At 52.7% G+C, this 26246-nt stretch overlaps 1 protein-coding gene across 2 annotated transcripts; it reads right to left on the bottom strand.

Annotated features, from left to right (window-relative positions):
• Positions 1-1185: 1185 nt before the first annotated feature.
• Positions 1186-26201, bottom strand: IGHMBP2 (immunoglobulin mu DNA binding protein 2). 2 transcript variants are annotated; one of them, XM_063158337.1, is made up of 17 exons: positions 26123-26201; positions 25339-25508; positions 24907-25099; positions 24297-24394; positions 19792-19955; positions 18527-18727; positions 16412-16559; positions 14159-14333; positions 9469-9651; positions 8943-9061; positions 7924-8018; positions 7530-7653; positions 4683-5612; positions 4147-4319; positions 2147-2294; positions 1381-1438; positions 1186-1263 (listed from the first exon to the last, which is right to left on the bottom strand). In XM_063158337.1, the coding sequence occupies exons 1-16, from the start codon at positions 26194-26196 to the stop codon at positions 1422-1424; spliced, it is 3012 nt and encodes a 1003-aa protein (XP_063014407.1). In that variant the 5' UTR covers positions 26197-26201; the 3' UTR covers positions 1186-1263; positions 1381-1421. The 2 variants fall into 2 exon arrangements, with proteins under 2 accessions (XP_063014407.1, XP_063014406.1); XM_063158336.1 differs by lacking the exons at positions 1186-1263; positions 1381-1438 and having other exon boundaries at positions 1842-2294.
• Between the last annotated feature and the right edge of the window lie 45 nt (positions 26202-26246).

The raw sequence follows: 26246 nt of genomic DNA, 5'->3' as shown, positions 1-26246 counted from the left end.
CTGGGAATCGTCTCCTAAAGGTCCAGTAGGATCAGGGGCAGCTTTTCCCACCCCAGCCACTTTTCCAACCCAAACTCACTCTCGAAGTGCTCAGGACAGCACTCCAAATTCCTGCTCCTTAACACAATTCTCACAACTGGGGATTGTTTTTTCCAGCCTCTAATCCTGGTCTTGGGCTGTGACTTACCCTATAACCTGTTTTATCCAAGATTTGGGCATACAGAAGAACATCTTGGCCTTGTGACCCAAGGCAGGTGGGAAAGGTCCCTAATTTTATAATTTTTAAGCCAAACTCCTGTTTCAGAAGGAAGCCTGTATGGATCCTGTCTGCTGCTGGGCTCTGGCCCAAGCCAGGTTTGGGATTTTTGGGGAGCTAATTCCCACTCTGGTTTGTGGAGAGTGATGGAGTGCCTCATGGCACAGGCTGGAGATCAGAGGATGCACTGGGGCCACATCCCTGGAGCCTGCAGCCTTGGCTTTTCCTGCCTGCAGGATGCTCGTGGGAAGCCAGGCTGGGAAATCTGGAGTTGTCTGGGACCCTGTGCCATGGAATTGGCACCACAGGATGAGCATGGGCTGGGATGTGGCTGCTTGGATGATTTCAGCAGGGAAAAAAGCTGTGAATGAGCCATTTATCTGTTTTGGGGGGTTTTTTTAACCATCCCTGATTAAAAAGTAACTCCAAGGTGAGTTATCACCTGAGCTGGTGGCACTTTTCCCTTCCCATCTGTGCTGCCTGACCTTCCCTTTGGGACACGGTTCTGATGTCCCTGTTCCATCATCCCCCTCCGCTCTGGCTACTCCTCCTGCCCATCTCCACTCACTGGTGCCCAGATTCCCTTCTCCCACGCTTCCCCACCTCTCCCTGTCCCACCTGCTGCCAGGGGAGCCAGTGCCACCCCTCCATGCGTGATGCACAGCACCAAGGCACCAGCCAAGCACGGAGGGGTTTGAAGGATGAGGAAGTTTTTGTGGGAAGTTGTTCACAGCCAGTACTCACAGCCCACGAGGTTTTGGGGGAAATTTGCTTATTAGCTATCCCAGCCAAGTATTTGGGAAGAGATGGACACAGAAACCCTTGGCTGTCTGGCAGCTCCTGCCAACTGCTGAGCTTTACTTGGGATGAGGTGAGTGACTTCCAGAAGTGCTGGGATCTGTGATGTTTAGTCCCAAAAGGATGGGGAATGTGTGGGTTAGGCATTTTTATTGTGCTCCTCTCCAGCCATTCCTATTTGGAGGCACCCCTGCACCTTCTCCTTCATCCTGGGGACAAAAAATGCTGTTGGAGCTATTTTGGGGGTGGGATGGATGGACTCTGTGTGAAGGATTAGGAAAAGGTCCAGGATGGACCCAAGGCTCCCTCCCATTTGCAAGGCTCACCTGCTGTACTCTGCTGTCACTATGGGCGTTCCCAGTGGGAATCAGCCTCCAAGGAGCTCTGTGGGAAGGGCAGGACAGGTTTGGGAAGGGACAGGCAGCAGTGAGGAGGGAGAGACCTCCCAGTGGCACAGGAAGGCTCTCCCAGGGAAATGGTTCCACGTGCTGGAGCAGCTCCTCGTGGTGCCAGCATGGTTTGGGTTTGAGGCCCAAACCCATCCCTATTCCCATCCCTGGAGCAGGGCTGAGCCCCCTCCTGAGCCCCTGGCCCAGGTGGGGAGGCAATGGCTGCAGTGTGGACAGGCTGGCTCCCTCCAGCTCTGAGCAGAGCCAGGGGATTGCTGGGCTGGGACACATCCATTTCCTCAGCCATCCTCCCCGGAGCACAGGGTCACCCAGGGTTTTCCATGCCTCCCACGTTCCTGTTCCCAGGCATCCATCATGTGCTGCCGCAGGGGCCGATGTGACAGTGACAGTGACAGCTCTGGGTGTTTAATGCCCGTTTCACCAGCGTGCTCTGGCCCCTGAGTGCATCCATCACCGCGTCCACAGGGATAACCAGGACAGTGCAGCAGCTCTCCCTCCCCTGCACCTCGGGAAGGCTCCCAGCTCCACGTTTCCCCCCAGAATGGAGCCCCCTATTCCACCCAGGCCCAGCACAGCAGCTTTGCCCCGGGGCATCTGGGGCTTTGAGGTTAAAAAAGCAGGATTCAGGTCCTTCATTTCTCCTTGTCTTTCTTTTTGCCCTTCCTCTGGCTCGTCAGCTCGCCGAGCTTCTGATCCAGGCGGCGCTGGAGGTGGGCTCGCCTGGCGGGATCCAGGGATTTGTCCTTGGAGCCGCTGCCGGGGTACAGGATCCCCTCGCGGCTGATGCGCTGCCGGGCCTGCGCCTTGGCCCTGTCCCCACAGCCGTGCACCTGCGGAGAGAAGGGGCCCTGGGGCATGGATCACCCTCCTGGGAGCCAGGGCTGCCACTCCCTGAGCCTGCAATTCCTTTGGGGCCTGACTGAATCCCCCTGAAATCATCTCCCACCATTTACAGCCATTCTTATCATTACGTCATGTATTATTATATATTGTGCTGTTATATGGCTTTACATACTTACAAATTTTTATAATTTCAATACATTATTTTATTATCATTGTTTACTATTGTTTTCATTAAATTAATTTATATATTTATTTATATTGTTTTATTTAATTTTATTTTAATTCTCATTGTACTACTATTGTTTATTATTATCATAGTTTACTATTTATTATCATTGTTAACTATTTATTTCTATGTATTTTCATTTTATTTTTATATAGATTCTATATTTTTATAGATTTATTCTTTATTTTTATAGATTTATTTTAATTATCATTGTACTACTATTGTTTATGATATTATTATCATAGTTTACTATTTATCATTGTTTACTATTTATTTTATTTCTATGTATTTTCATTTCATTTTTGTTTAGTTTCATTTTATATTTAGATTCTATATTTTTATAGATTTATTCTTTATTTTTATAAATTTATTTTAATCATAATTGTACTATTGTTTATTAGTATCATAGTTTACTATTTATCATCATTTACTATTTCTTTTATTTCTATGTATTTTCATTTCATTTTTATTTAGTTTCATTTTATATTTAGATTCTATATTTTTATAGATTAATTCTTTATTTTTATAAATTTATTCTTTATTTTTATAGATTTGTTTTATAGATTTATTCTTATACTTATTGTTTATCATTCATAATTAATGTTTATTATTCTGTGCTTTATTAAATCATCTTTATAGCTCCTCACACACAGAATGAAATATAAAGATCCAGGCCCTGGGCTCTGAACAGCACGTAAATCATCCTTTGGGGTGGTTCAAGTGGCTCCTTCCACCTTCTTTCCAGTGAATTGGGAAAGGAGTTTTGGGGAATGGGAGACCTTTTTTAGCCATGAATCTGCTGCTTTAATAAGCCAAGTCCAACACTGCAATTATCTCTCGCAGGTGAGATCCTAAAATCTGATTCCTTTTCTTGGCCCATCCCAAAGTCATTTATGCTTCCATGGAGTTTGGTCCCAGCCTGTTCCCTCAGAGCTGTGACAGCCCTTCCCAGGGCTGACATGGATTTGAATCCCTACCACTGTTGGAGCCTTGTCACAATTCAGCAGGGAGAGGCCATTCTGCAGGGAATAAATCTCCATCCCCCTGGATGTGAGTGACCATAAATACAACGATTCCTTGCCATGGAAACAGATAGCTCTTGACAGAGGGAAAAGCTTGCCAAGGATTTATGGGGCTGCTGCGCTCCTGGGAGTTCCACAGGGTGAGGAACAAGGACACAGAGAATTCTGAATTGCTGGCCAGGCAGCATTGCACCGTGCCTGTCCTGTCCCCAGGATGCAGAGACAATCTGCAAAGGGCTGGGATCACCCTCAGAATGCAGAGGGAGTGTGCAAAGAGCTGGGAATTGAGTCCAGGCTCATTTCAGCCTGAAACTTGTGCTTCTCCATTTCTGCTCTCTGCCTCACTTTATCCACACAGAGTAGAAGTGCCAGAAAATGGTAAAGAAGGGCACAAAATGTGAGGAAAACACAAAATCCCTCAGAAGAGGTGAGCAGAGCCCAGGTGGCAGTACCTGCCAGCCCTGTGTACCTGAGTTCAGCACAGGCTCTGACAGGGAGGGCTCTGCTCAAACTCCCTGCAAGGAAACCCTCCCTTCCCAGGGAGCTCCACAGGGAGGATTCCCAGGCTGAGCCCATCCTGCCCCTCCTTACCTCGGGGATGTGGTGGCTGAGGCAGAAGAGCCTCCGGCAGTGGTGGCAGAGCTGGCCCAGGGTGGTGACAGAGGCCTTGCAGCGGGAGAAGGCACAGGTCTTGTCAGCTTCCATGGCAGCCGAGATCAGAGCCTCAAAATCCTCTCCGGCCGCGCTGCCGATCGCCGGCTTTGCTGGGAAAGGTGAGCACACACCTGGATTGGGGCCTGGGAACAAACCCACCCTCCTGCAGCCCCAGGGCGGCCTCTGCCTTTACATCCTTCAGTGTGGGCAGGTACTCCCCTCAGCTCCTCTCCCCACTCCTGCGAGTGGGGAGAGGAGATTGTGATTCCTGCGACTCTCTCCTGGGAAAGGGTCTCCAGTGTTTTTCCTCTCACTTACAGAATGTGCTTCCAGGTATCCAAACCTGGATGCTGCAGCTTTCCAAGAGCCACATGCTCCATGTCCAAATCCCACACTCTGGAGCAAACCCACCCAGATTAAGACCCATTCAAAGAAGAGCATTAATTGTGCTGCTTACAAAAATCTTCACCCACCTTTGGCTTCACTTTTGTCCTTTTTCCTTTTGCCACTCTTGGGCTCCTGCACCTTCCTGGCCTCCTCCTGCCTGGCTTTCTCCCTCTGGACTCTCTCCAGGTGCAGGGATTTCAGATCCACTTTCCCCGAGCTCTTGCTGCTTTCCTTTGGCTCCGCAGGGTCAGGGGTGTTCCCGTGGGGATGCTGGGGCTCGGGAAGGGGCTCAGAGGGCAGTGGGGGCTCAGAGGGCAGCAGGGGCTCGGGAAGGGGCTCGGAGGGCAGTGGGGGCTCGGGAAGGGGCTCGGAGGGCAGTGGGGGCTCAGGAAGGGGCTCGGGAGGCAGCTGGGGCTCGGAGGGCAGCGTGGGCTGCTTGGGGACTCTCTTGCGGACACTGATGTACCTGTCCCGGCCCTCCCCAGAGCTCAGGTGCTGCAGCCCGTACTCCTCGGCCAGCACATGGACCAGCATCCGCTCGTGGGAATTCAGGGACGTCGGGAAATCCAGCTGTGCCTCGCTGCTCTCCAGGAAGGCCACCAGCATGGCCCTGAACCTGTCCCCACCCTCCTTTGACCCTGAGCTGTCCCTCCCAGCTGTGGCATTGCTCAGGGAGCTCCGTGCTCCCGGTTTCTGGCTCCCTGTTCCGCCTGCTGCCGCCTTGAGCTTCCCAGCCGGAGCCGGCCGTGCTTTGGGGCCCGGCGCTTTGGGGCCCGGTGCTTTGGGGCCCTGCTGGCGCTGGGCCTGGCCCTCCCCGGGGTAGTTTTGGGGCACGAGGTCATCCAGGTACTCGAAGGCGGAGCGCACGAGGCCGTGCTGGGCCAGGTGGTCCAGCAGGCGCCGCAGGAAGGGGCGGCTGCCCACGGTGTGGCTGTCACACACCACGGCCACCTGGCGCCGTGCCCGCGTCACCGCCACGTTGATGCGCCGCTCCTCGGCCAGGAAACCCACCTCACCTGGGAAAACAGGAGGGAAGGGATGCCAGAAGGGACAGGGACTCTGTCACATAGGGGGACAGGCAGAGAGGGACCCTATGCCCTCCAAGCAGGGGTTTGGTCCAAGGGATGCAAGGATTTATTGGCTGGAGGGTGAGACTTGGCATTTATGGAGCTCTGCTCACAGCTGTTCCTACTCCTACCTGTGTGGCACAGGCTCCCTGCAGGTTCCTTGCTTCCTGGCACAGGGAAGAGCATGGAAGGCACATGGAAAGGGGAAATATCTCCCTGCCTGGCCCATGACACAAGCTCAGCTCGGAGCTGGGAGCAAACACAAGATGGAGCAGCGTGGAAAAGGCTCACCTTGTGACAGAGGAGGGACTGCAGGTAAAGAGTTCCCCCTTGTCCTACAGAGCTCCCCCTGCTCCCAAATCCCCTGGGGTCTGTAAGAAGAGCCATTTGGGAGGTTTTGCTGCTCACAGACAGCACAAGAGCCGGCAGTGGCGGGATGACTCAGGCAGGATCAGGCAGCGCGAGCGGAGCGTGGGAGGCTGCGAGCTCCCAGCTCCAGGGAACAGCGAGCGGGCCAGGCAGGAGGAGATTAATGCCTCTGCCAGAGCAGTGCCCAGCCTGGCTCTGCCTCAGCAGCCTCTCCTGGGCTGCCTTTCAGGGACAGGCTGAGGGGGAGCCCCTCTCCCTGCTCTGCAGCTCGAGGAACAATTCCCAGTTTCTCTGATGAAGTTTAACCCAGTTGCAGGGGCAAATCCAACTCCTTTGAATCCTGGAATGGTTTGGGTTGGGAAGGACTTTAAGGCCTGTCCAGTTCCACCCCCTGCCAGGGATACCTTCCATTATCCCAGACTCCAAGCCCTGTCCAACCTGGCCTTGGACATTTCCAGGGATGGGACAGCCACAGCTTCTCTGAGCAATCTGTGCAGGGCCTCAGCACCCTCACAGGGGAAAATTTACTCTCAAATGAAGGTTTCCTGCTGGATCAGGAATGGCTGCAGAGGAACAGGTCAATAGGAAGCCTCCCTGTGCCCCAAAAAAAAGCAATTCCTGCCCCACACCTGAGCTTTGGCCTCTCCCTGTGCAGGAGAAGGGGCTGTGGGACACTCACCCTCCCAGGGCCACCAGCTCCCAGCAGCACAGGGGTGAGTCACTCCTGGATCAGGACTATTCTTAGTGCTGTCCCCACCTCCATTCTCCCCACAAGGCTGCTTTTCCTCCTCTAGGCTTGGAAAAAGAGGCATCTCCTCCTTCCATGCATATTTCCCCCTTTTTTCCCCTTCCAGCCCTCCAGCAGCACAGGTAGGGCCACAGGACTGTGGGTTTGGAAAGGGAATTCATCCCAGCATGGAACAGAGGTAATCACAGAACAATCCTGCCGAGCCAGCTCCATCAAACCTTTCAGCTCCCTGAACAGGAGCCTTGTACCCCCAGGGCAGCAGCTTTTTTTCCAGCTATTAACTTCCACTGCAGCTGCTGATAGCAAAGAACTTGATTTTCTGCTCTAGATTTTGCTCCCACAAGCAGCATTTTCCATGCACGGCTTGGGATGCCAGCTCCTGCTCACTTTCTGCAGGGAACTCACCCAAAATGGGCTCAAAACCCAAGAAATTCCCCCCCAAGTCCCCTAAATGTGGGGCTAATGGGATGTGACACTCTTAGGGCGCTGATTTAAACAATTTCTGAGGCCTCAGGGGTCAGGGAACCTTCAAACTGAGCAGTCCTGGACCTGCTGTAGCACAGGAGCCTCCCCTGCAGCCCTGACAGCACATATATCCATTAATTAAACAAAAAAGCCTGAAAAGGGGGGGTTTGCCAGTAAATCCATCCAGAGCCAAGTGTTAGAGCACTGCAATTAAACCACAGCACTTGGCTACACGACTTCCTCCCCATTCCCAGGGGAGCAGTGGTCCAGCAGCCAGGCCTTACCTTTCTTGTTGGATCTGACAAAGGACAGGATCACTGCCTCCTTCTCCCTGCCCTGGAAACCATCCACTGATTTGATTTCCAGCTCGGGGTGGCTGTGGCAAAGGTGCTGTCTGAGCATGTCCACCTGAGAAACAGGCCAAGGGCAGCTTTTAAAGGAAATACATGGGTGAAGAGGATTAAAATATTAGGGTTTTGGGGGGAATCCCTCCCTCCCAAACCCACAAGGATGAGCATCTCCTGAGGCTGTGAGTGGAACACCTCACTAACAGCTCTTCCCTCCACAGCCCCAAGCTGCTCAAAGGTGCAGGAGCTGGTCCCAAATGCTGGTTAAATTTGGCTCTGCAGCTCTCTGGGCTCTTGTGGTGCTCTGTGTGCAGGGACAGGGACAGCTCACCTGGAGGTTGTAGGGGGCCACCACAGCGATGTCCTTGGCCTTCACACCAGCGTCCACCAAGGCCTGGACGTGCATCCCCACCAGCTGGACCTCCCCTGGGACAGGGACAGAGTGTGACAGGGGACAGAGGCCAGAGCAATGTGCCCACCTCCCCCAAAACAGCAGGAAAGGCTGACATGAAAGGGTTATCCAAAATGGTGCCTGGTTCAGAAAGATCTAAGGGGAAAAATTAAATCTTGTATGAATTATTTCATGGTTCATTGGCTGGGCTTCTGCTTTGCAGCAAAACACAGCAATAAACATCCAGACTCTGCAGTGAGCTGTGCCAAAAGGCTGCCTCCCAAATTTGGGGAGATGTGCCTCTAATCCTCTGCTCCAAATCCCTGAGTTCTCTCAGACCAGGCTTTTTGGCTCTCCATGAGGGAACAAGAGCCTGTTGTGTTCAGCAGGGCTCTGGGAATGGTGCATGGAAAAATGAGGCACTCAAATGATGGTGGGGGTCAAACAGAAGGTAAAAGATATTTAAACTGATAAAAACTGCCCTTGTGTTTTCCAGCCTGACTTTGCACTCAAGCTCTGTGATGAAATCCACTTTTTCAGGTGAAAAGCAGCAGAACTTGGTGTCCCAGAAGAATCCATGCAGAAGAACCAGACAGGATTTCATGGAATGAGCAGAGGACTGAGAGGTAATTCTGAACCTTATCCATGCCCTTCCCAAAACAGGTCTGTGCTCTGCCTGCTGCTATTTGCCCCTCCTTGGTGTAAAGGGATTCTCAACCCTGTCCCAGCCCTCAGCATGGAGAAATGTCCTTGCAAGGGAACACGGCAGCCAGAGAGGCCACCCACAAGCTGGACACTGTCCCCAGAGCTCCAACACAGCTCAGAGTCCCTGGAGGCTGAGGATTTATGGAGGGAAGATCTCTCAGCTAAGCAAGGCTCTCTGGGACCCCATGGAGACATCTGTGGGTTGTGGCCAAGCCTGTGGTGGGCTGAGCACCTCAGTCCATCCATTCTGGTACCTGGATTCCCCTTGGACTGTTCATCCTCCACTTCCAGCTCAAACAGGCCACAGCCAGCAGTGTCTATGAGCAACAGGGGAATGCTGGTCTCTTCTGTGTCACAGACACCTGGCAGGTCCCTGCACAAGGTATGTGGGAAAGGGCTGGTTACCAACACTGCTGTTACAGCAATATCCACCCAAGCTGTGGCTGCCCCATCCCTGGAAGAGCCAGGCTGGATGGGACATGGAGCAGCCTGGTCTACTGGAAGGTGTCCCTGCCCGTGGCATGGGACTGAGTGGGCTTCCAACCTCCTAACCCAAACCAATCTGGGATTCCATGATTATCATAGCAAAGGAGGACACAGAAGACAAGTCTGCATCACTTCTGGTTACAGAGCAAATAGGACACACCCCCCAGTAATGTCTCCTCGATGAAACAGTGGCTGAAACAAAACCACTGCCCCAGCCCCAGGAGGAGCAGAAAACTCCGCAGGGAAGGGACAAAGAGGGATGAAAAGAACATTTCAGCTCCTGCAGGAACCCACCTGAGCAGGTGCTGTGCCACGGAGGGGTGCGCGCTGAGGCGGCCGCCGTAGAGCTCCGAGGACGCCCATTCCATGATGAGGCGGTGCATGCGGTACTGCACCGTCAGCATCCGCACCGCCCGCTGCCCGTAGTGCCCCGCCAGCCGCTCCATCAGGCTCAGGGACAGCCCCTCGGCCGCCGCCCTGCACGGAGAGGCACCTCAGAGTGGGAGTGTCCATTCCCAGGGCGGGATGGGGCTCAGGCAGCCCCTCCCGGCGCACGCGGGGCAGAGGGTGCCAGTGGGGAATGCTCCTGCCCGGCTCAGCGCCTTCGTGTGGCTCCCCTGGGGTGGCACCGTCACTCCTGTTCCACCTGGGTGCCAGCAGTGCTGTCTGTCCGACCCTCAGGGACAGACTCAGACATCAGAGAAGCCTGGGCACACATCCTGCCTCTGGCCTCTGGAGTCACCACCACCCCTGGAGGTGCTCAAGGAACAACTGGATGTGGAACTCAGGGCTCTGGTCTGGTTGACAAGGTGGGGATCGATTACAGGGTGGATCCTGTGGTGGTCCTGGAGGTCATTCTCAACCTCAGTGATTCCATGATTCCGTGATCCATCAGTGTAAGGCTACACTGGTGTTACTGCAAGCCAAGCCACAGCATCAGCATCACCCATTGCAACAGGATCAGAGCTCCACCCCAAATTTTGGAATGCCTGGTGCTCACACAGTCAACCCTTGCTGCTTTCATCAAGATCCCTGCTACTCCAGCATTTCCATCCTTCCCTGGCCACTCACCCTGGACTAAGGCACAGATGCACTGCACTCATTGTTTCTTCACCCACTAAATCCCCATCACATCCAGCAGCACCCCTTGCTCATATATGTGGCACAAATGAATGAAATTCCTACAGAATTCAGCCTCTCAGGAGCCTGTTTGCTCCCTCCTGGCCTCACAGAGGCTTTGCTGGGAGGCACCATCTGAGGAAGAAGGATGGAAAATGTCGCCCTTGGATTCTGTGAGCGTACGGAGATTTTTCATCCTGAGGCTGACACTGAGCGTGCTGGTGGCTGCCAGACACAAGGAAGCAGCATGAAGATGATGGAATGATGGCAGGGAACAGCTCAGGAGAACACTTTCCATCAGGCTCTGGGGCACAGCATGTATCCAATCCCTGCAGGGGGAATCCCAGCGCTACACGGCCCCACAGCGAGCGCGCTGCTGCGGCACCAGCCAGCCCTGCCACGCTCACCACAGGCACTGGGGAAATGTGACAAGGCTCTGCCAAGTTATTAAACCTGCAGAAGGGACAACTGAGGACAAATCTTTCCAAGAAGCCAGGCCTCATTAGCTCTCCTCCTGGCTGAATCAGAGGATGCAGCACGCGGGCAAAAAAATGGGAATAACTTCTGGAGGGACAGGGCTGTGGGAGGTGGGAGGCAGCAGTTTGCCAGAGGGGGCTGGGGTGGATGGGATGAGGGGACACAGCAATATGTGGGGTTAGGGGATGCATTCCAGACATCAGGAATTAAATTGATTCTCCCAGCTCCGTTCTGCCCATGGAGCCTGGATCTCTGAGACAGGAAGGAAATTGAGCAGGGAGAGCTGTTGGCACTCAGGTGGAAGCACATGCCTGAAACAGCCACTAAACCTCAGAGCAAACCTCAGGAATAATGCTGCTCCCTACCCTTCCAGCAGCATTCCCACCACAGAGATCCACAGGAGGTTATATGCTGAATTAATAATGAGGAATTAATCTGCTCAGGAATGTTTCACCTGTTAATAATTTTCTGTTATTTTACCACTCAATTAATTCCTGTGGTGGTTGATTTCTCTGCCAAGGAAATCCTGAGTGCCCTGAGCAGATGTTTTTTGCCTATTGATTGCTTTAGAGAAATAAAACTGGGATAAGTTGGACAGACAGAACCATGCATGGGATGCTTGGGAATATCTACTTTAAAGTACCTAAAGTACAGCTGGGGAAGGCAGAATTCCCAAACCCAGCCCACAGCAAGCAGGATTTGTTGCTAACATGGTTTCACCTTGTTTTGCCTGCAGGAAATGCTGTGCTTGGCCAGCCTGCCCTGTACGTGCCCAGAATGATCAGTGCTAGGAGAAAACCAGGAATTGTTTCCCATGGAAGGCTGGAGCTGTGTCTTCAGCCATGGCTTATTTTTTCTTATTCATCCCTGAGACAGGAGATGCCGGTGTGACTGATCCCTGCAGAACACACTGGATTTGGCTGGAAAAGCCTGGAGAAGGAGGTCACTGTGTTTTCCCACCTCAGGACCTCCACATTAATGGAGTTAATTCATGGATGTGCCCCAGCACATTCCAGTTGTGGAGGCTACCAGAGAAACCCTGTCACTTCAGTGACAAAGTGAAAGGAATCAGCACATGGATTTGGGATGGTGCAGACATCCAGACTGACCATGAACAAACAAGATGGCAAAATATCCCTGTGTTGGTTGAGAACAAGAGGTTGGATAAGCATCTGCCAGTATCTGAGGGGAGTAAAACCAAATTAATACATCAGAGCCCTGATGTGGAGATGAATTCATCGGGGAAAGGATGGAATGAGGGCTCCAACAAAGGCAAACAAATGTTCCTGACAGACTGTCCTGGCATGGAGATGCCCACAGGGACAAGGACAAATTGCAGGAGGAGGATCTCCAAGGTGGAAGCTGCTGCCTGTGAGCCTGGGCTGGAGCTGCCGAGGGGGAATTGGAGGGGGTTGGAATTTGCTAGCATGGACTGGAAGGTGTGTGTGGGGATGCCCTCTGCATCCTGGGACAGCTCCAGGTGTGTCAGAAAGCAGGGAAGAGGAGCCTTCAGACCCTCTGTCAAACATCCCCTAGGCCTCACAGGGTCACTGCTGATGGGAACAGGTAAATGTTGATTCCATGGAGGAACAAGCAAGTAACAGGAAGGTGGATAGAGTCCCACAGCATTCCTGCTGGACAGAGGCTTCCTGCCTGAGCAGGGCAGACTTCCCCTGCTGTAGTAACAGCTGAGCCTCCTGCCAGCCTGAATTCATCCCAGAAAACTTCAGACCCTTCCCCGTGGCCCCAAAAATAGGAGCCCACCCACTCCAGGCCCGCTGTCATCAATGGAGAAGGGGAAGGTGGGTGGAAGGGTTGGAGTCCTCTGCATGAATCATCCCTGGAAATAGCTCCTTGCTTCCCCTGAACCACAGAGGAGCTGGCAGGTGATTTAGGGCCTTTGTGGGAGCTCTGGAAATACCCACAGAAGGAGGTGGAAGGGATCTGCCACTGTGCTGCTTCCTGGGCCTGCAGGGAACGTGGAAAGCCCAGCACGGGGCTCTCAGCATCCCCTTTATTTCCATCACGATTGTTCAGGCTGGAAAAGAACTTTAAGATTATGGAGTCTGATGTTCCCCCAGCACTGCCAAGGCCACCAAGTCAAAGCTGATGAAGAGAAAAGCACAACTCCTCAAGCAGGAGCAGGAGGAGATCCAGGAGGAGCTTTTTGCCTCCAGCTGCAGCCAAGGCTCCTGGCAGCAGCCACAGTGACAGAGCAGAATAAAAGCAGCTGCTACAATGTTTGTGGAGTGAAGAAAGACTGCTTTTGTCTCAAAAGAGAGAGCCAAAAGTGACACCAGCTGAGTGTCAGCCACGTTCCAGATAACAAAGCTGGGATTTTTGCTGTGTTTTGCCCTTAATCTGACAGTCTGGGGAGAAGCCAGGCTGAGGCTGCTGAGGTGGATCCAGCTGGATGGGCACTGTGGAGCATTATGGAGCTATCATGAAATTTTTCTGGGGGAAAAGAGGAACTTTATGCACCACTCACAGAAAATAACAACTCTGAAATTAGAAGGACCAAATGGTAAATTTCTTCTTGCTACCAACAAGATGCTACTCCAAAAAGTGCCTTGCTTGGAGAATCCAGGCATGGAGAGCCAGCCTGCAAATTCCCAGGGAATAAACAGCAGGAGACCAAGAGGGCAGGGCTCTGGAGAGGCTTTTGGAGCTCACCAGCCTGGACACTTCCAGGCAGTTGAGCATGTGTTTATCACCTGCCAAGATCTGCAGAACAGCAGCTTTTGGGCATCTGAGAGAGGTAAAATGAGAGGATGCTGCAGCCCCTGAATGTTGTTCTCACTATCTCTTGGCCATGTGCTGGGAGCTGCTGCCTGCCTTGGATTTTTCATTTCCTGTGTTCAAAATCCAAGGGAGGTGGCAGATATGTGTCTTGTTCATTACTTTCTGCAAGCAGGAGAGGCTGTTTATGAAGTCAGGCCTATTTCTCTGCTTCTGTGATTCAGTAATTCCAGATCTGGAGCTGCCTAAACCAGATAAACACGAGCACATTTATGTTTTAAATTACTCAAAGATTCCTCAGTACTCTTTGCAGCATCCCCCTGGAAGCACAGGCAATTTGCACTATCCACAGATCTTTTCCACAAACTAACTGTTCTTATTATCCACATTGTAGGGACTGGGAGGTTTTATAATCCCTGAGGTGTGTGATAATGCAGCATCTCACTGGGCCAATTCACATATTAATACATTAAATAAATAAATGTGCAAACCACAGAAGCAGAATTAAAGGAAATAGTTGGATTAGCCTGAGGATGAGCCCAAATGCATTCCACAGAGCCTGCAGGCAGCACAGATCTCCACCATGAAATGTCTCCAACCACCTGGATTCAGAAGCTGCACAAAGAAGGGGAGGATCCAGGATTTTTACCTGTGGGAGATGATGGTGGGGGGCAGCTGCTTGTGATCCCCAGCCAGGATGCACTTGGGAGCCTTCAGCAGAGGGATCCAGCAGCTGGCTTCCAGAGCCTGGGCACACTCATCAATCACCACCAGGTCAAAGTGGGTGTCAGGCAGCAGCTTCAGGGGGCCATCTGAGGAAGCACCTGGTGGAAGGAGAAAGTTCCCAAGTGAGCAGGGGAGCAAGGAAGAGTGAGGAACCTGCTCTGGAAACAAACCTCACAAGCTGTAATGGTGACTGAGGCAAGTGAAATAATGTTTCTTTGCAGAGATGTAGGAATTCAGCCCTGCCAAACATGTATCCACTGATATGTGTAAGTCGGGATTGTTTTTGCCAGCTCCTCTTTGTCCATTTTCCCCACGGGCATCTGGGCCCAGAAGCTTCCAAGTATCTTTGGGAACAGCAGTGAAGCCCAGATGCCAAAGACAACAATATGCTCCAGTCTGCTCTATCTGGAGCAGAACAAGGAACACCCACCTTCCTGCTGCCCCCCAGGGCCAACAAAACTCCTCATGCCCAGCACTCACAGGGTGAGGGACTGGGGGTTCACCTGTCTGGTAACTGAGGGACACCCTGAGAGGGGAAGATGGGCTCACTCTGCTCCTCCTCGTGGCACTGGGAAGAGGGAAAGGAGACTGGAACCACACAGCCACAGCAAGGGCTAATTTTTAACATCAGAAGTCCATTTGTAATATTTGTCTCCTCAGGGATGAGTAAGAAAAAATAAGCCATGGCTGAAGACATAGCTCCAGCCTTCCATGGGAAACAATTCCTGGTTTTCTCCTAGTACTGAGCATTCTGGACATGTACAGGGCAGGCTGGCCAAGCACAGCATTTCCTGCAGGCAAAACAAGGTGAAACCATGTTAGCCACAAATCCTGCTTGCTGTGGGCTGGGTTTGGGAATTCTGCCTTTCCCAGCTGTACTTCAGGTACTTCAAAGTAGATATTCCCAAGCATCCCATGCATGGTTCTGTCTGTCCAACTTATCCCAGTTTTATTTCTCTAAAGCAATCCATAGGCAAAAAACATCTGCTCAGGGCACTCAGGATTTCCTTGGCAGAGAAATCCACCACCATAGGAATTAGACATCCTGCTCTAACCCAGACCTACTGATACTGATCCTTACATTGATCAGAAATCTGAATTTCTGGGGCATCCAAATCTGCCTGCAGCTCACAAAGAAGAAGGATGCAAAAGGAGGAGGGCAGGGTAAGGAAGCCAGTCTCTCAGACCAGGGGATTTTTATTTACAGAAATGTTTTTTCCAAAGCTCCTGTGCTACTGCAGCTCTGAGAGCAGGGATTTGGCTTTGCCACTGTAAATCCTGCTGCCTCTGCAGCTCTGCATCACTTCAGACATTCCAGTTTGCCACCAAAGACACTGCTCTCCTTCCAAAACTGGTTTCCAGCCTTTATGAATCCGCTCTGGTGAGTTGTACAGTCATAACTCGATTTTTGCCACTTCCCCAGCTGGCTGGGAAGCTCCAGTTCCAGGGAGAATCACAGCTGATCAACAAAACCACCAGTTTTACTGGGAGAAGGAAATCTCCTCCTTTCTTTCAGGCTAGTAAAAAGAAGTGAGAGGCCAGCTCCCGGGGACTAAGACATGGAAAGATTTATCTGTCCACTAACCTTCACTCCAGTAACTTTGCTGTTTTATGACCTAAAATTATTGATGTTTCCTTTCAACAAATCACCCTTGAGCAACCAGAACTCAAGATTTTAAGTGAGTATGAAAAACCTGAGCCAGTAAAGCCCTTCCACATGTGCCAAACCTTCCCAGCTGCAGCTGCCTGCTGGACACCTGGACCTGCTCCCTAAAATCCTGTGTGACAGCATTTGGGTGAGTGCAGAGGCAGCCACAGAGCAGGCTCTGGAAACACGTGCTGGGTTTCATCAGTCCTGGCAAGGGCCCAAGCAGGGAAGCAATGCCATGTGATTTATGCCATGGGGAGCAGATTGCACACCTCCAGCAGCACTTGTTTACTCACTGCACTCCCTGCTCCTACTCAGAGCTACCAGGGGCCCTTCCAGATCCATCTTCTGTGCTCAACAACATCCTGTGCCACAGTGGAAGCTGGGAGAATCCCACTGGGATTGGGGGACTTTGCTGAGCTCCCAGGAGCTGGGAGGAAGTGTGCCAGCCCTCCCAGGACAGCTGCCTTGCAGAGCACCTGGTTTACCTGGAAAAGGAGGGAAAACACCAGCAGGAGGATGTCACACCTGTGTTGGTGGCAAGGACAACGCTGGCCTGGCTGAGGGCTGCAGTCATGGCAGCCTCTTCTCTCTCCTTCAGCTCCTTCCTCAGGGTCTTGATCTCACCCAGAAAATGGCTTCTCTCTCCCTTGTCTTGGGCCTTTTTGGTTTTTGCCTAAAAAACAGAAAAATTTGGATAGAGCCAACTGCTGCCATTCAGTTCTGGCTGTGTCTCTGACCAGCCAAAGCATCTGGGAAGGAGGAATGTGTGGGAAGAGGGGTCTTGGGGACTGGGATTTCCTAGCTTGTTCTGAGGAAGCAGAGCCCTTCTGGAAGCAGGAGGGCTCCCCAGGCCCCAGCAGCAGCTCTGCCACCTCAAACTGGCCTCTCTGAGCTGCTGGGAAGGATCCAGAGCAGCATCCAGACAGGCCCAGGGCTTTTTTTAGCAGGTATTAAATGTATCTACCAGCACTGCCAGAGCAGCAGCCATGGGACCACAGCTCACTGAGCAATCCCAGATGGAAAATGGGATCGTTTCCCTGGAGGTAAGGCTGGGAAGGATGCAAAGGCTGCAGGCAGAAGCTCTTATATGCAGCCAAAAGAGTTAGACAGGCTGTTCCTATAGTGGATGGATGGATGGATGGATGGATGGATGGATGGATGGATGGATGGATGGATGGATGGATGGATGGATGGATGGATGGATGGATGGATTTTCCAGGGTCTAACACAGATCACCTCAGCCCCCTGCTTTGGCTGAATCCATGGGTATTTAAAACTGTGAAACCTTCATGTATCTGTCAGGTGTCATCAAAATGGGCTCAGGAATTCCAGGTGTGGGATCACAGGCCCTGAGGATCAGGTCAGTCTGGATGTCACCCATTCCTAGTTAGGGATTAGGAATATCAGCTCTAATCATCCCCACCTGCCTCATATGAGCTCTCTCAGCCCCTCATTGGTCTGGGAGTCTATTTAAGGCCAGCTCATGGAGTGGGCCTGCCTTCTTCCCTGGCTTCCCTGCCTCATCCTCCTGGACTGCTCCCTGATCCTGCTCAGCATCCCTGGAGCTGCACTGGCCATGGATCTGTGCTGCATTTCATTCTCAGGTACTGTGGGGCTGAAACTCTGCTGGGGCAAGGAGTATCCAGAAGCTGAGGTCCTGGGAATCTCAAAGCCAGGTGAGGGAAGGAGGCACAAAGGGGTAGGAAATGCCACAAAATTTTAATTTCTGTTACTGCTTCTTCTGTGGGCTGGGGAGAAGGGAAGGAGAGAGAAGAGTCAAAACATGGAGCTGCAAAGGGAGAAATTGTTCCAGGGAAAAGTAGGGAATGTGGCAGTGGAGGAACAGAGGCAGGAGGAAGAAAAGATGGGTCAGGACCTTGGAGATGAGCTCTCTGCAGCCAAGGGCAGCTTCTGTGACACACTCCTCCCAAGGAGATGAAAGTGAAAATTAATCACCAGTGAGAAAGATGGAAAATAAATTGAGAAGAAAAAAAAAAAAGGCTTTTGGACAGTGCTGCCACCAGAAAAGGGAAGGAAAATAACCTAATTAGCATCAAATCCTCACCCCAAGTACCAGAGCGGTGTTGTAAGGGAATGTTAGGAAAATTAGGGTGAGAAAGAAGAAATTAAGGATGCATTTTAAAATGTGCTCTGCTTTCTACTTGAGGTGTCTGAGAGTGGGAGGGAGTATCAGGACAGGCAGACAGCTTGTTAGGAAGTGAATTAATGATAGGAATGTTTCCCTGGTAAAGGGGAGGGCACGGATCAGGGCAGACAGGTGATGTGAGGGGCAGCAGCAGGGACTGGAATTTTCCCTCTTCCATGAGGGATTCAGGCAGGAGTTCTACCCTCCAGCACATGAAGATCAGAGAATCCCAAAATGATTTAGAAAAGTCCCCCAAAAAAATATCCCAAAATGGGTTAGAAGAGACCTTATGGATCGTCTCATAAAGGCAGGGACACCTTCCACCAGCCCAGGCTGCTCCAAGCCTTGGACACTCCCAGGGATGGGGCAGCCACAGCTTCCTGAGACACCCATTCCACGGCCTCCCCACCCTCCCAGGGAAGAACTTCCCCCTGGAATGTGCCCTTCTCACGGGATACACAGCCAGCACACACACCCCCCGCAGGGGGACGCACCCAGGCGTGGTCCATGTCCCTCCGGATGTCGGCCACGATGCGGGCGCTGTCCCCTCGGGCCAGCACGGCGTCCAGGCAGTGCTGCTGGATGGGCTGCAGCAGGCGGGCGGGGTGGCCCAGGCGCAGCAGCCGCGCCCCGCAGCCCGCCAGCCGCTCCACCAGGTTATCCACGGCCACGTTGGACGGGGCACAGCACAGCACCTGCGGGGACAAACGGGACCTGGGCACCTCCGGGGGCACCCACGGGCTGGGGCACGGCGGGGTGTGAGCACAGAGGGGGAGACCAGCGAGCTGCTGCTGGGAATACAGCACTGGCACCACACAGGTAATTCCCTCCTTGCTTTGCAGCACCTCTGTAGGGGCCCCAGTGAGCCCCAAACCTGAGCTCTCCCCATTGGAGCTGGTGGGGAGGTCCCTGCAAGCCAAGCCAGGCTCTGGATTAGCACGGATCCAACAGGAGCTGCTCCAGCTGCCACAAAGCCCAGGAGTGTGTGAAATAATCATAGAAACCTGGAATGGTTTGGGTGGGACCTTAAAGCCCATCCAGTACCCCCTGCCATGGGCAGGGACACCTTTCACTAGCCCAGGGTGCTCCAAGCCCCCTCCAACCCAGCCTTGGACACCTCCAGGGATGGGGCAGCCACAGCTGCTCTGGGCAAACCTGTGCCAGGGCCTCCCCACCCTCACAGGGAAGGATTTCTTCCCAATATCCAACCTAAATTTCCCCTCTTCCCATTTGAAGCCATTTCCCCTTGTGGTACCACCCTGTCTCAGACATCTTTTATGAAAAATCCTTTCCTTAGGATTTTTCCTCCTGAGAAGCTGAGAGGCCTCAGGAGCAAAATGTAAACCACAGTTATCTGCTGCTGTGGAATGCAACAGGTGGATCTGTGATTGGCCCATGTTGGATGTTTCTAATTAATGGCCAATCACAGCCCAGCTGGCTTGGACAGAGAGTCCGAGACAGAGCCTTTGTCATCATTCCTTCTTTTTCTATTCTTAGCCTAGCCTTCTGATGAAATCCTTTCTTCTATTATTTTAGTATAGTTTTAATATAATATATATCATAAATACTAAATCAAGCCTTCTGAAACATGGAGTCAGATCCTCGTCTCTCCCCTCATCCTCAGACCCCTGTGAACGTGGCCACACCACCCCACTTCCTGATGAAGAATCCCTTGAGTGGAAGGCTGCTCTGAGGCCTTCACACACGCAGAGATGGTCACTGGCGGCCACCTGAGGTGGTCCCTGGCAGTGAGGCTCACCTTCAGGCCCTGCTGCACAGCCTGCAGGATGATCTCCACCAGGGTCGTGGTTTTCCCTGTGCCTGGAGGCCCGTGGATGATGGCCAGCTCCCTCTGAGCCAGGGAGAAGGACACAGCTTCCCTCTGAGACTCATCCAGGGAGCCATTGAAGAACTCCAGAGGCTCTGGGGAGACAGCAGGAGAGTCACTGGGACCTCAGACCCAGCTGGGAAGAGGCTGAGAAGCACAAATCCAGAAATACATGGTGTTCTCTGCAGCAGGTCCAAACCCACATGATAATGAGGAGAACCTTGGGAGGAAAGCACTGAGGAGGCTGGAAGACCCCAGAAGGTAAAAATAAGCTTTTTATGCTTCCAAAACAAACAGGCTCCTTCCCCATCCCCTCTCCAGCCCTGACACTTGGCCTTCAGCCAGTCAGTGCTGGAATTCCCAGAATTTAAGAAACATTTATCTTCCCCAGCATCAAACAGGTAGGCTTTCCTGGCTCCGGAGGGAGCTCTGGGTTTGTTTTGCAGGAGAACCAGCACCTTTAGTGAAATCTTCAATGAAAATTGAGGAAGAAGTAGCAGATTTTGCAAACAAATCCCTGCCAGTGAACAACCCCAATGCAGCACCAGTGAAAAAGCAGAACAACCTACAGAGTCTGTGAGCAGAACAGAGCAGCCCTGGAGTGGCCAGCCAAGACTGGGAATGAAGACAGGAAAAGGTACAAAGAGCAATTTAAATGATAAAACTAAAACTCATTTCTGCTTTAATAAGGGAGGAAAAAAGAGAAAAGAATATGCAAATCGCATTAGAAGAGAATTGCTTTCACTGCAGAGACTGAATGCTCAAAAGCTGCTTTTTAACCTCCCAGATTGATCTCATTTAGGCCCAAATTTATTCTCATCCCCCTCCCCTAATCCTAATGCTAATCTCCCTGTTCATTATGGGAGTTAATTACAGCAGGGATGATGACTCATTACACCGAGGTTTCCCGAAAATAACGTTCCCACAAAAGCTTATATAAGACACATCTCTGGGCATCCTTCCCTGCTGGGCATCATGTGCCTCATCCCTCCCTTTGCATTAAGGGCTGGGTTAAAAACGTGCCACTTTCTTCTGCTTTTGGGCAGGTGAACCCGCGTGTGGCCACCACCAAACGAGGTTAAACAAAAGGTACTCATTGAGACGGTGATGATGAGGAGAGAAATGGGGCTGAAGGTGCTTTTTGCGGTCCCCCAGCCTCTTGGTTCATATGTAAATTTTGGGTGAGTGTGTTAATGACTAAGACAAGACCAGGAAGCATCCCATGGGCTGGGGGAAAAGCAGGAATAGCTTCAAACCTGAGAGGCTTTTCCCACAGCAAGGAACAGCTGGGATGTGGGAGTCATTGATGCTGCCTTGCTCAAGGATGAGCCAAGGAGCTTCTCCAGCCCTGTGCCCACCCTCATCCCTCCCAACCACGGGCTGCCAGGAGCTGCTGTGTGGGAAGGCTGGCAGTGCTGCTCTCCTGGGCTGGCCACACTGCTGGGGAGCAGGGAGAGCCTCTTACGGGATGCTGTGGCTCCTCCAAACTCTTCTGCCTACAGCAGCTGGGCTCCAGGTATCCCCACCTGAAGAAATCCCTGGAATGTGTCTGGCTGGTGGCCAGGTAATTGTGCCCTGATGCACAACTCCATTAATTAGTGCTGAAAACCAAATTTCCTTGGCCATCCAGGCTGGTGCCCCAACATTCACAGGGACTAAGATGCTTTTACAGCAGCTCTGATGAAGCAGTGTGTTGGGAGGTGATATCCTGGTCAGGAAAGGGGTCTTTGCACCAAAAATGGATGGAAACAGCCCTTCCTGGGAGGAAGAGCCCAGGTTTTCCAGAGCTGGAAGCTCTTTCCAAGGTATATTTCTGACCAAGAGCAATTCAGACCCCGAACCCCAGCAGCTCTTCCCTGGTACAACCTCACTGCAGCCAACACTGCTGGACAAAATCCAGCTGGGTACTTCAGCCTGGCTCAGAACTTCCCCTGCTCTCCAGAGGGAATACCTGGCAGCTGAGTTGTCTGGACTGTTTGTCATCCCCAAAAATCTCAGAGGTCTCTCCATGGCCCCTGTGATGACAAGAGGTGTCACAGGGCAGAGGGATGAGCAGCATTTCAGGTGAGGAGCATTTTTGCAAGGAACTTGTGCCAAAAAGCCAAGAAGTTCTTGCAGGAAATCCCTGGTGCTTCCCCAGTGCTCTGCTGCCAGGTTGCCTTTTCTGGGGACATTCCTGCCTTTTCACCAGGATTGCTTCTTTCCCTTTACAAATGTTTTGACAGCCATGGGCAGAGCTGGACACAAGCCAGGCCTTCTGGAGCCAGGAACAAAAATGAGCATTCCTGACTTTGTCCAGCACAGGAGAGAGCTGGCAGCAATCACCAACCTGCACAGGTACAGCAGAACCTGCTTTCCAAAGGGAAAAGGGACATGTCCCTCTTGGGTGGCCAGGAGGAGCACAGCAAGCAGAGCAATGCTGGCCTCTGCTGGCAAGAAAAGCCTCTCCACTCCCCCCCATTCCCAAAATGTAGGGGTGCAGGGATCCCACATGGATGCTGGGAGCAGGGGAGGATTGTTTGGAGAAGATTTCAGGTGTGGAAGCTCCAGCAGGGCCACGGATGCAGATCAAAGTGGAAGGGAGACAAGGAGGGGAGGGCATTTTTGAGGGGTGAGCACCTGGATTCTGCTTCCCAGGGAGTCTGATAAGGGCAAAATTCCTGCTCAGTTCAGAGTCTGCCCGTTCTGGAAAAACTGTTCTCCCCTTGGAGCCTTCCTGGAGGCAGCAAGGTGAGGTGTGGAAGTGCTTTGTGCCAGTCCCAATGTTTGCTGCAGGTCCCAGATACCCACTGGAAATCCCTTCCTCTCCTTTTGGCTATTCCTTAGGTTATTCTTCCCACAGCCTGTCCCACGTTTTTGTCTTATGCCAAGAGTATTTACTGTTGCATATTTAAGTGTTTTGAAAGGACTTGGGCTTTGATGTGCTGTGTTGGGCTGCTGCTGTCTGATAATTAATTACTGAAATGCACAGAGGTGTCAGAACCCACCTACAAGATTCTCTGATTGAAAAATTAGGATTCTAATCTTGTCTCCCACAAAAAAAAAAAAATCAGATTCAGGCTTTTGCTGCTGCACATTGCACCTGCTGGAGTGGGTTTTGCCGTCTCCCAGCTGTGGCTCCCTGGTTTCTGAGGGAAGTGAGCTCATCTGGCATCCCTGAGCGGTGCTGACACAGATGTGTGTCTAGACAGCCAATTTCAGGAGCTGTCCAGGGCTTATTGACTCAGCCTGCTGCTGATGGGCTTGTTTGAAACCAGGTAATGGATGGGATGAGCCACATCCCCAAAGAAACCAGGCTAATGGGTGCTTGGTCATGGAAGGAGAGGCTGTGACATGGAAAAGCTGCCTGAGTGCTCTGAAGTTTGCCTGGCAGAGCCCTTCAGCTCAGGGCAGGCTTATTCCAAGTTATTATCCCTTAATTCCTGGCTGGTACAACATCTCTCCAGGTGGGGAGAAAGCAGCTCTGGAGGGAGGAGGTAACTGCAAGGCCTTGGAGTTCATATTGCAGCTCCTCTGTCTGTCTAATGGGCCTCCACCTACCCAGCAATATTCCCAGTGTTGAGCAGATGGAAAATTCATCTCTGCCCAGCCTGGCACAGCTCAGTGATGTGGTGAAAAGGAGCTTTCCTTCATTACAGGCTGTTCTGCCTCCTCAGGGGTAAAAGCACTGTTGAGGAAAGTTGATTGATTAAAATTTAATTCTTTTATTTAATATTAAAACCTTGAGTGCACCAAGGTCGCTGGGCAGGCAGAGGGCTGAAAGGTTTGATTCAGACTGGGATCAGTGCTTAGAGAAATGGGGGTGGGACTCATTAAACATCAATTTTTTGTCCCTGGCACAATTTATCAGAAGTTAAGCCTGGCTGGAGGGGATGAGAGAGGCAAACCATAGTGGGCAGCCAAATCCAGGACTCCAAGGAAGACAAACAGTGCAGGGAGCTGTGGAGGGGAGAAAAAGGGGCAGAACCCTGGCAGGGATGGATGGCACTGGGGGGAGAGCAGCCCTGAGCTCTGTACATGGCCTAGACACAGCCCACCCTCAGCCCTCACTCCCTGATTTTTGCACCCTTCCCTTCTGCCAAGGGATAATATCCATCAGCAGGTGTTGATATCTGACTCAGCTGCTGATCAGAGGCTGTGCTCTCCCCAAAAGGTGAAGCTGTGTAATTTAATCTCTGTTTCTTCCTAAGAAGCACAACAGAGTGGACACTGCCTATATCCAAGTTTTTATCCAGGTTCTTTCCATGAGGAAAGTGTGCCCAGTACAGACCAGTATAAACACAATGCTACCAGCTGCAGCACCAGTGATGACTCACATTGAACACTGGGGTCTTTTCTGGAGCATGTGTGGATAAAAACATGGTTCAGAGCTATTTGTGCTCTCATGGGCAATTCCCAAGCATGCCCACCAAGCCTGATAAAAAAAGGATCCTTACTTGTTTCAGGGAATGCCCTGGGAGCAGAGGCAAAGAAGAGGACGTCGATCAGGTCGGAGGCTGGGCCACCCCGGTACTGCCTGAGTGCAGTTAGAGCTCTGCCAGAGAAGGGGAGATCAGGTTACAGGCACAGCAGGAATTCTTTGGAGACTCCCAAGTGCCCAGAGACAGGCTGTGAGTAAGGACTGAACTGTTCCACAGCTGAACAATGCTACCCCACAAGACTAATCCCACACAATTCCTGCATCTCCCAACCCTTGCACACACATCCCTGTGCTGGTCAGGCTTCCACTTCCCATTGTCCCTGTTTGGTACAGCCAAATGTGCTTTTTTGGGATGTTTATCCAGCAAGGAGCTGTTCACTCCTCCCGCCAGGATGGAAAAGGCCCCACACAGAACCCAGAGTGTTCCAGAGGTGATGCAACAGGACCAAAACACAACCTGGAGAGGGAAAGAGAAGAGCAGGACCAGCCAGCAGGTGGGTAAACTGAGGCTGTTGGGAGGCTCTAGAATGACAAATCCAAGCTGGGAAGGGACTGGGAAGGCTTTTCCAAACTAAACTTGGCACTCCCCATCCCGCTGGGCAGAGTGAGCCGGGGTGAGCCCCCACCTTTTGAGCCTGTTGTAGGTGACATCGTTGGCCAGCTTGAGCAGGCGGAAGGAGCGCTCGTGGTCCAGGGCCAGCTCCCCATCCCGGGCCTCCTCCAGGGCCACCGTCACTGCCTTGGGGGTGACCCGTGTCACCACGCCCGTGCACAGCGGGTCCCACTGCCCAGCTGACTCATAGAGCCCCACGATGTCCCCTGCAGAGGTTGGGAAGGAAACAGTGAGGTGGGGAAATGTGTCACTGCCCAGGGAAGCTGTGGCTGCTCCATCCCTGGAGCGTCCAAGGCCAGGCTGGATGGGGCTCGGAGCAGCCTGGGATAGGGGAAGGTGTCCCTGCCCATGGCAGAGAGTGGGACTGGATGGGCTTTAAGGTCCTGTCCAACCCAAACCATTCCAGGCTGTATGATCTCTTTGGAAAGACAGGAGTGTCACTGACCAGGCCCAAAGCTGTTGGAGGGCAGCTCGGTGTCCGAGTCGCGCTTCCTGGGCTGCAGTGTCACGAGGAGACGCCCGTAGAGGCCGGTTCTCTGGCTGCTGAGCTGCAGCTTGAGCAAGCAGACACCTCTGCGCTGCAATTCCTTCAGGGAGACGCTCTCCTGCCATGCCCTGGGAGCCACACACAGGTGGGAACACCACGGGGTGAGGATTACAGCTCCAGGGGACAGAGCAGAATGACCTTGTTGTGGCACCTCCATCCTCCTGGCTGGGTAAGCGTCTGTGTCCCCAGCAAGGTGACTAAGAGGGTGACTTGGTCCTGTGGGGGTGAGCCCAGCAGGATTCCCCATGGATCAGAGCCCTGTGGGGCGGGGTTCCTATAGGGGTGGGCTGGTTAGAGCGGTGGGACTCCAGCAGTTCCCACCGGTGACAGGAGGGTTTCCTAGAGGTGACAGGGGGCACCAGGGGAGGATCTCTCGGGGTTTCCATGGATGAAAGCAGATCCCAGAGGAGGGGTCACTCAGTGTTCCCCAGGGGTAACAGCAGGTCCTATCTGAGGGTCCCTCAGTGCTCCCCAGGGGTGACAGTGAGTCCCAGCTGAGGGTCCCTCAGTGCTCCCCAGGGGTGACAGCGGGTCCCGGCTGAGGGTCCTTCAGTGTTCCCATAGGTGACAGCGCTCCCGTGCCCCCCCAGCCGCACGTGTCCCCGGCTGTGGCCGCCCCGTAGCCCCCCGGCGGTCTGTGCCGTGTCCCCGGCGGTCGGTGCCGGTGCCGCGTGTGCCGCACCTGCTCTGGGCCAGCTCAGCCTCCCGCTCGTCCCGCAGCAGCCCCAGGTGCCGCTCCGCCGCCTCGGCCGCCATGGCCCCCTCGGCCCCGCGCAGGCCCCGCCCCCTCGGCCTCCCCAGGCCCC

Source organism: Melospiza melodia, chromosome 6, assembly GCF_035770615.1.
Source record: "Melospiza melodia melodia isolate bMelMel2 chromosome 6, bMelMel2.pri, whole genome shotgun sequence".
Taxonomy (NCBI): Eukaryota; Metazoa; Chordata; class Aves; order Passeriformes; family Passerellidae; genus Melospiza; species Melospiza melodia.
This window is presented reverse-complemented; position numbering and strand designations above follow the sequence as displayed.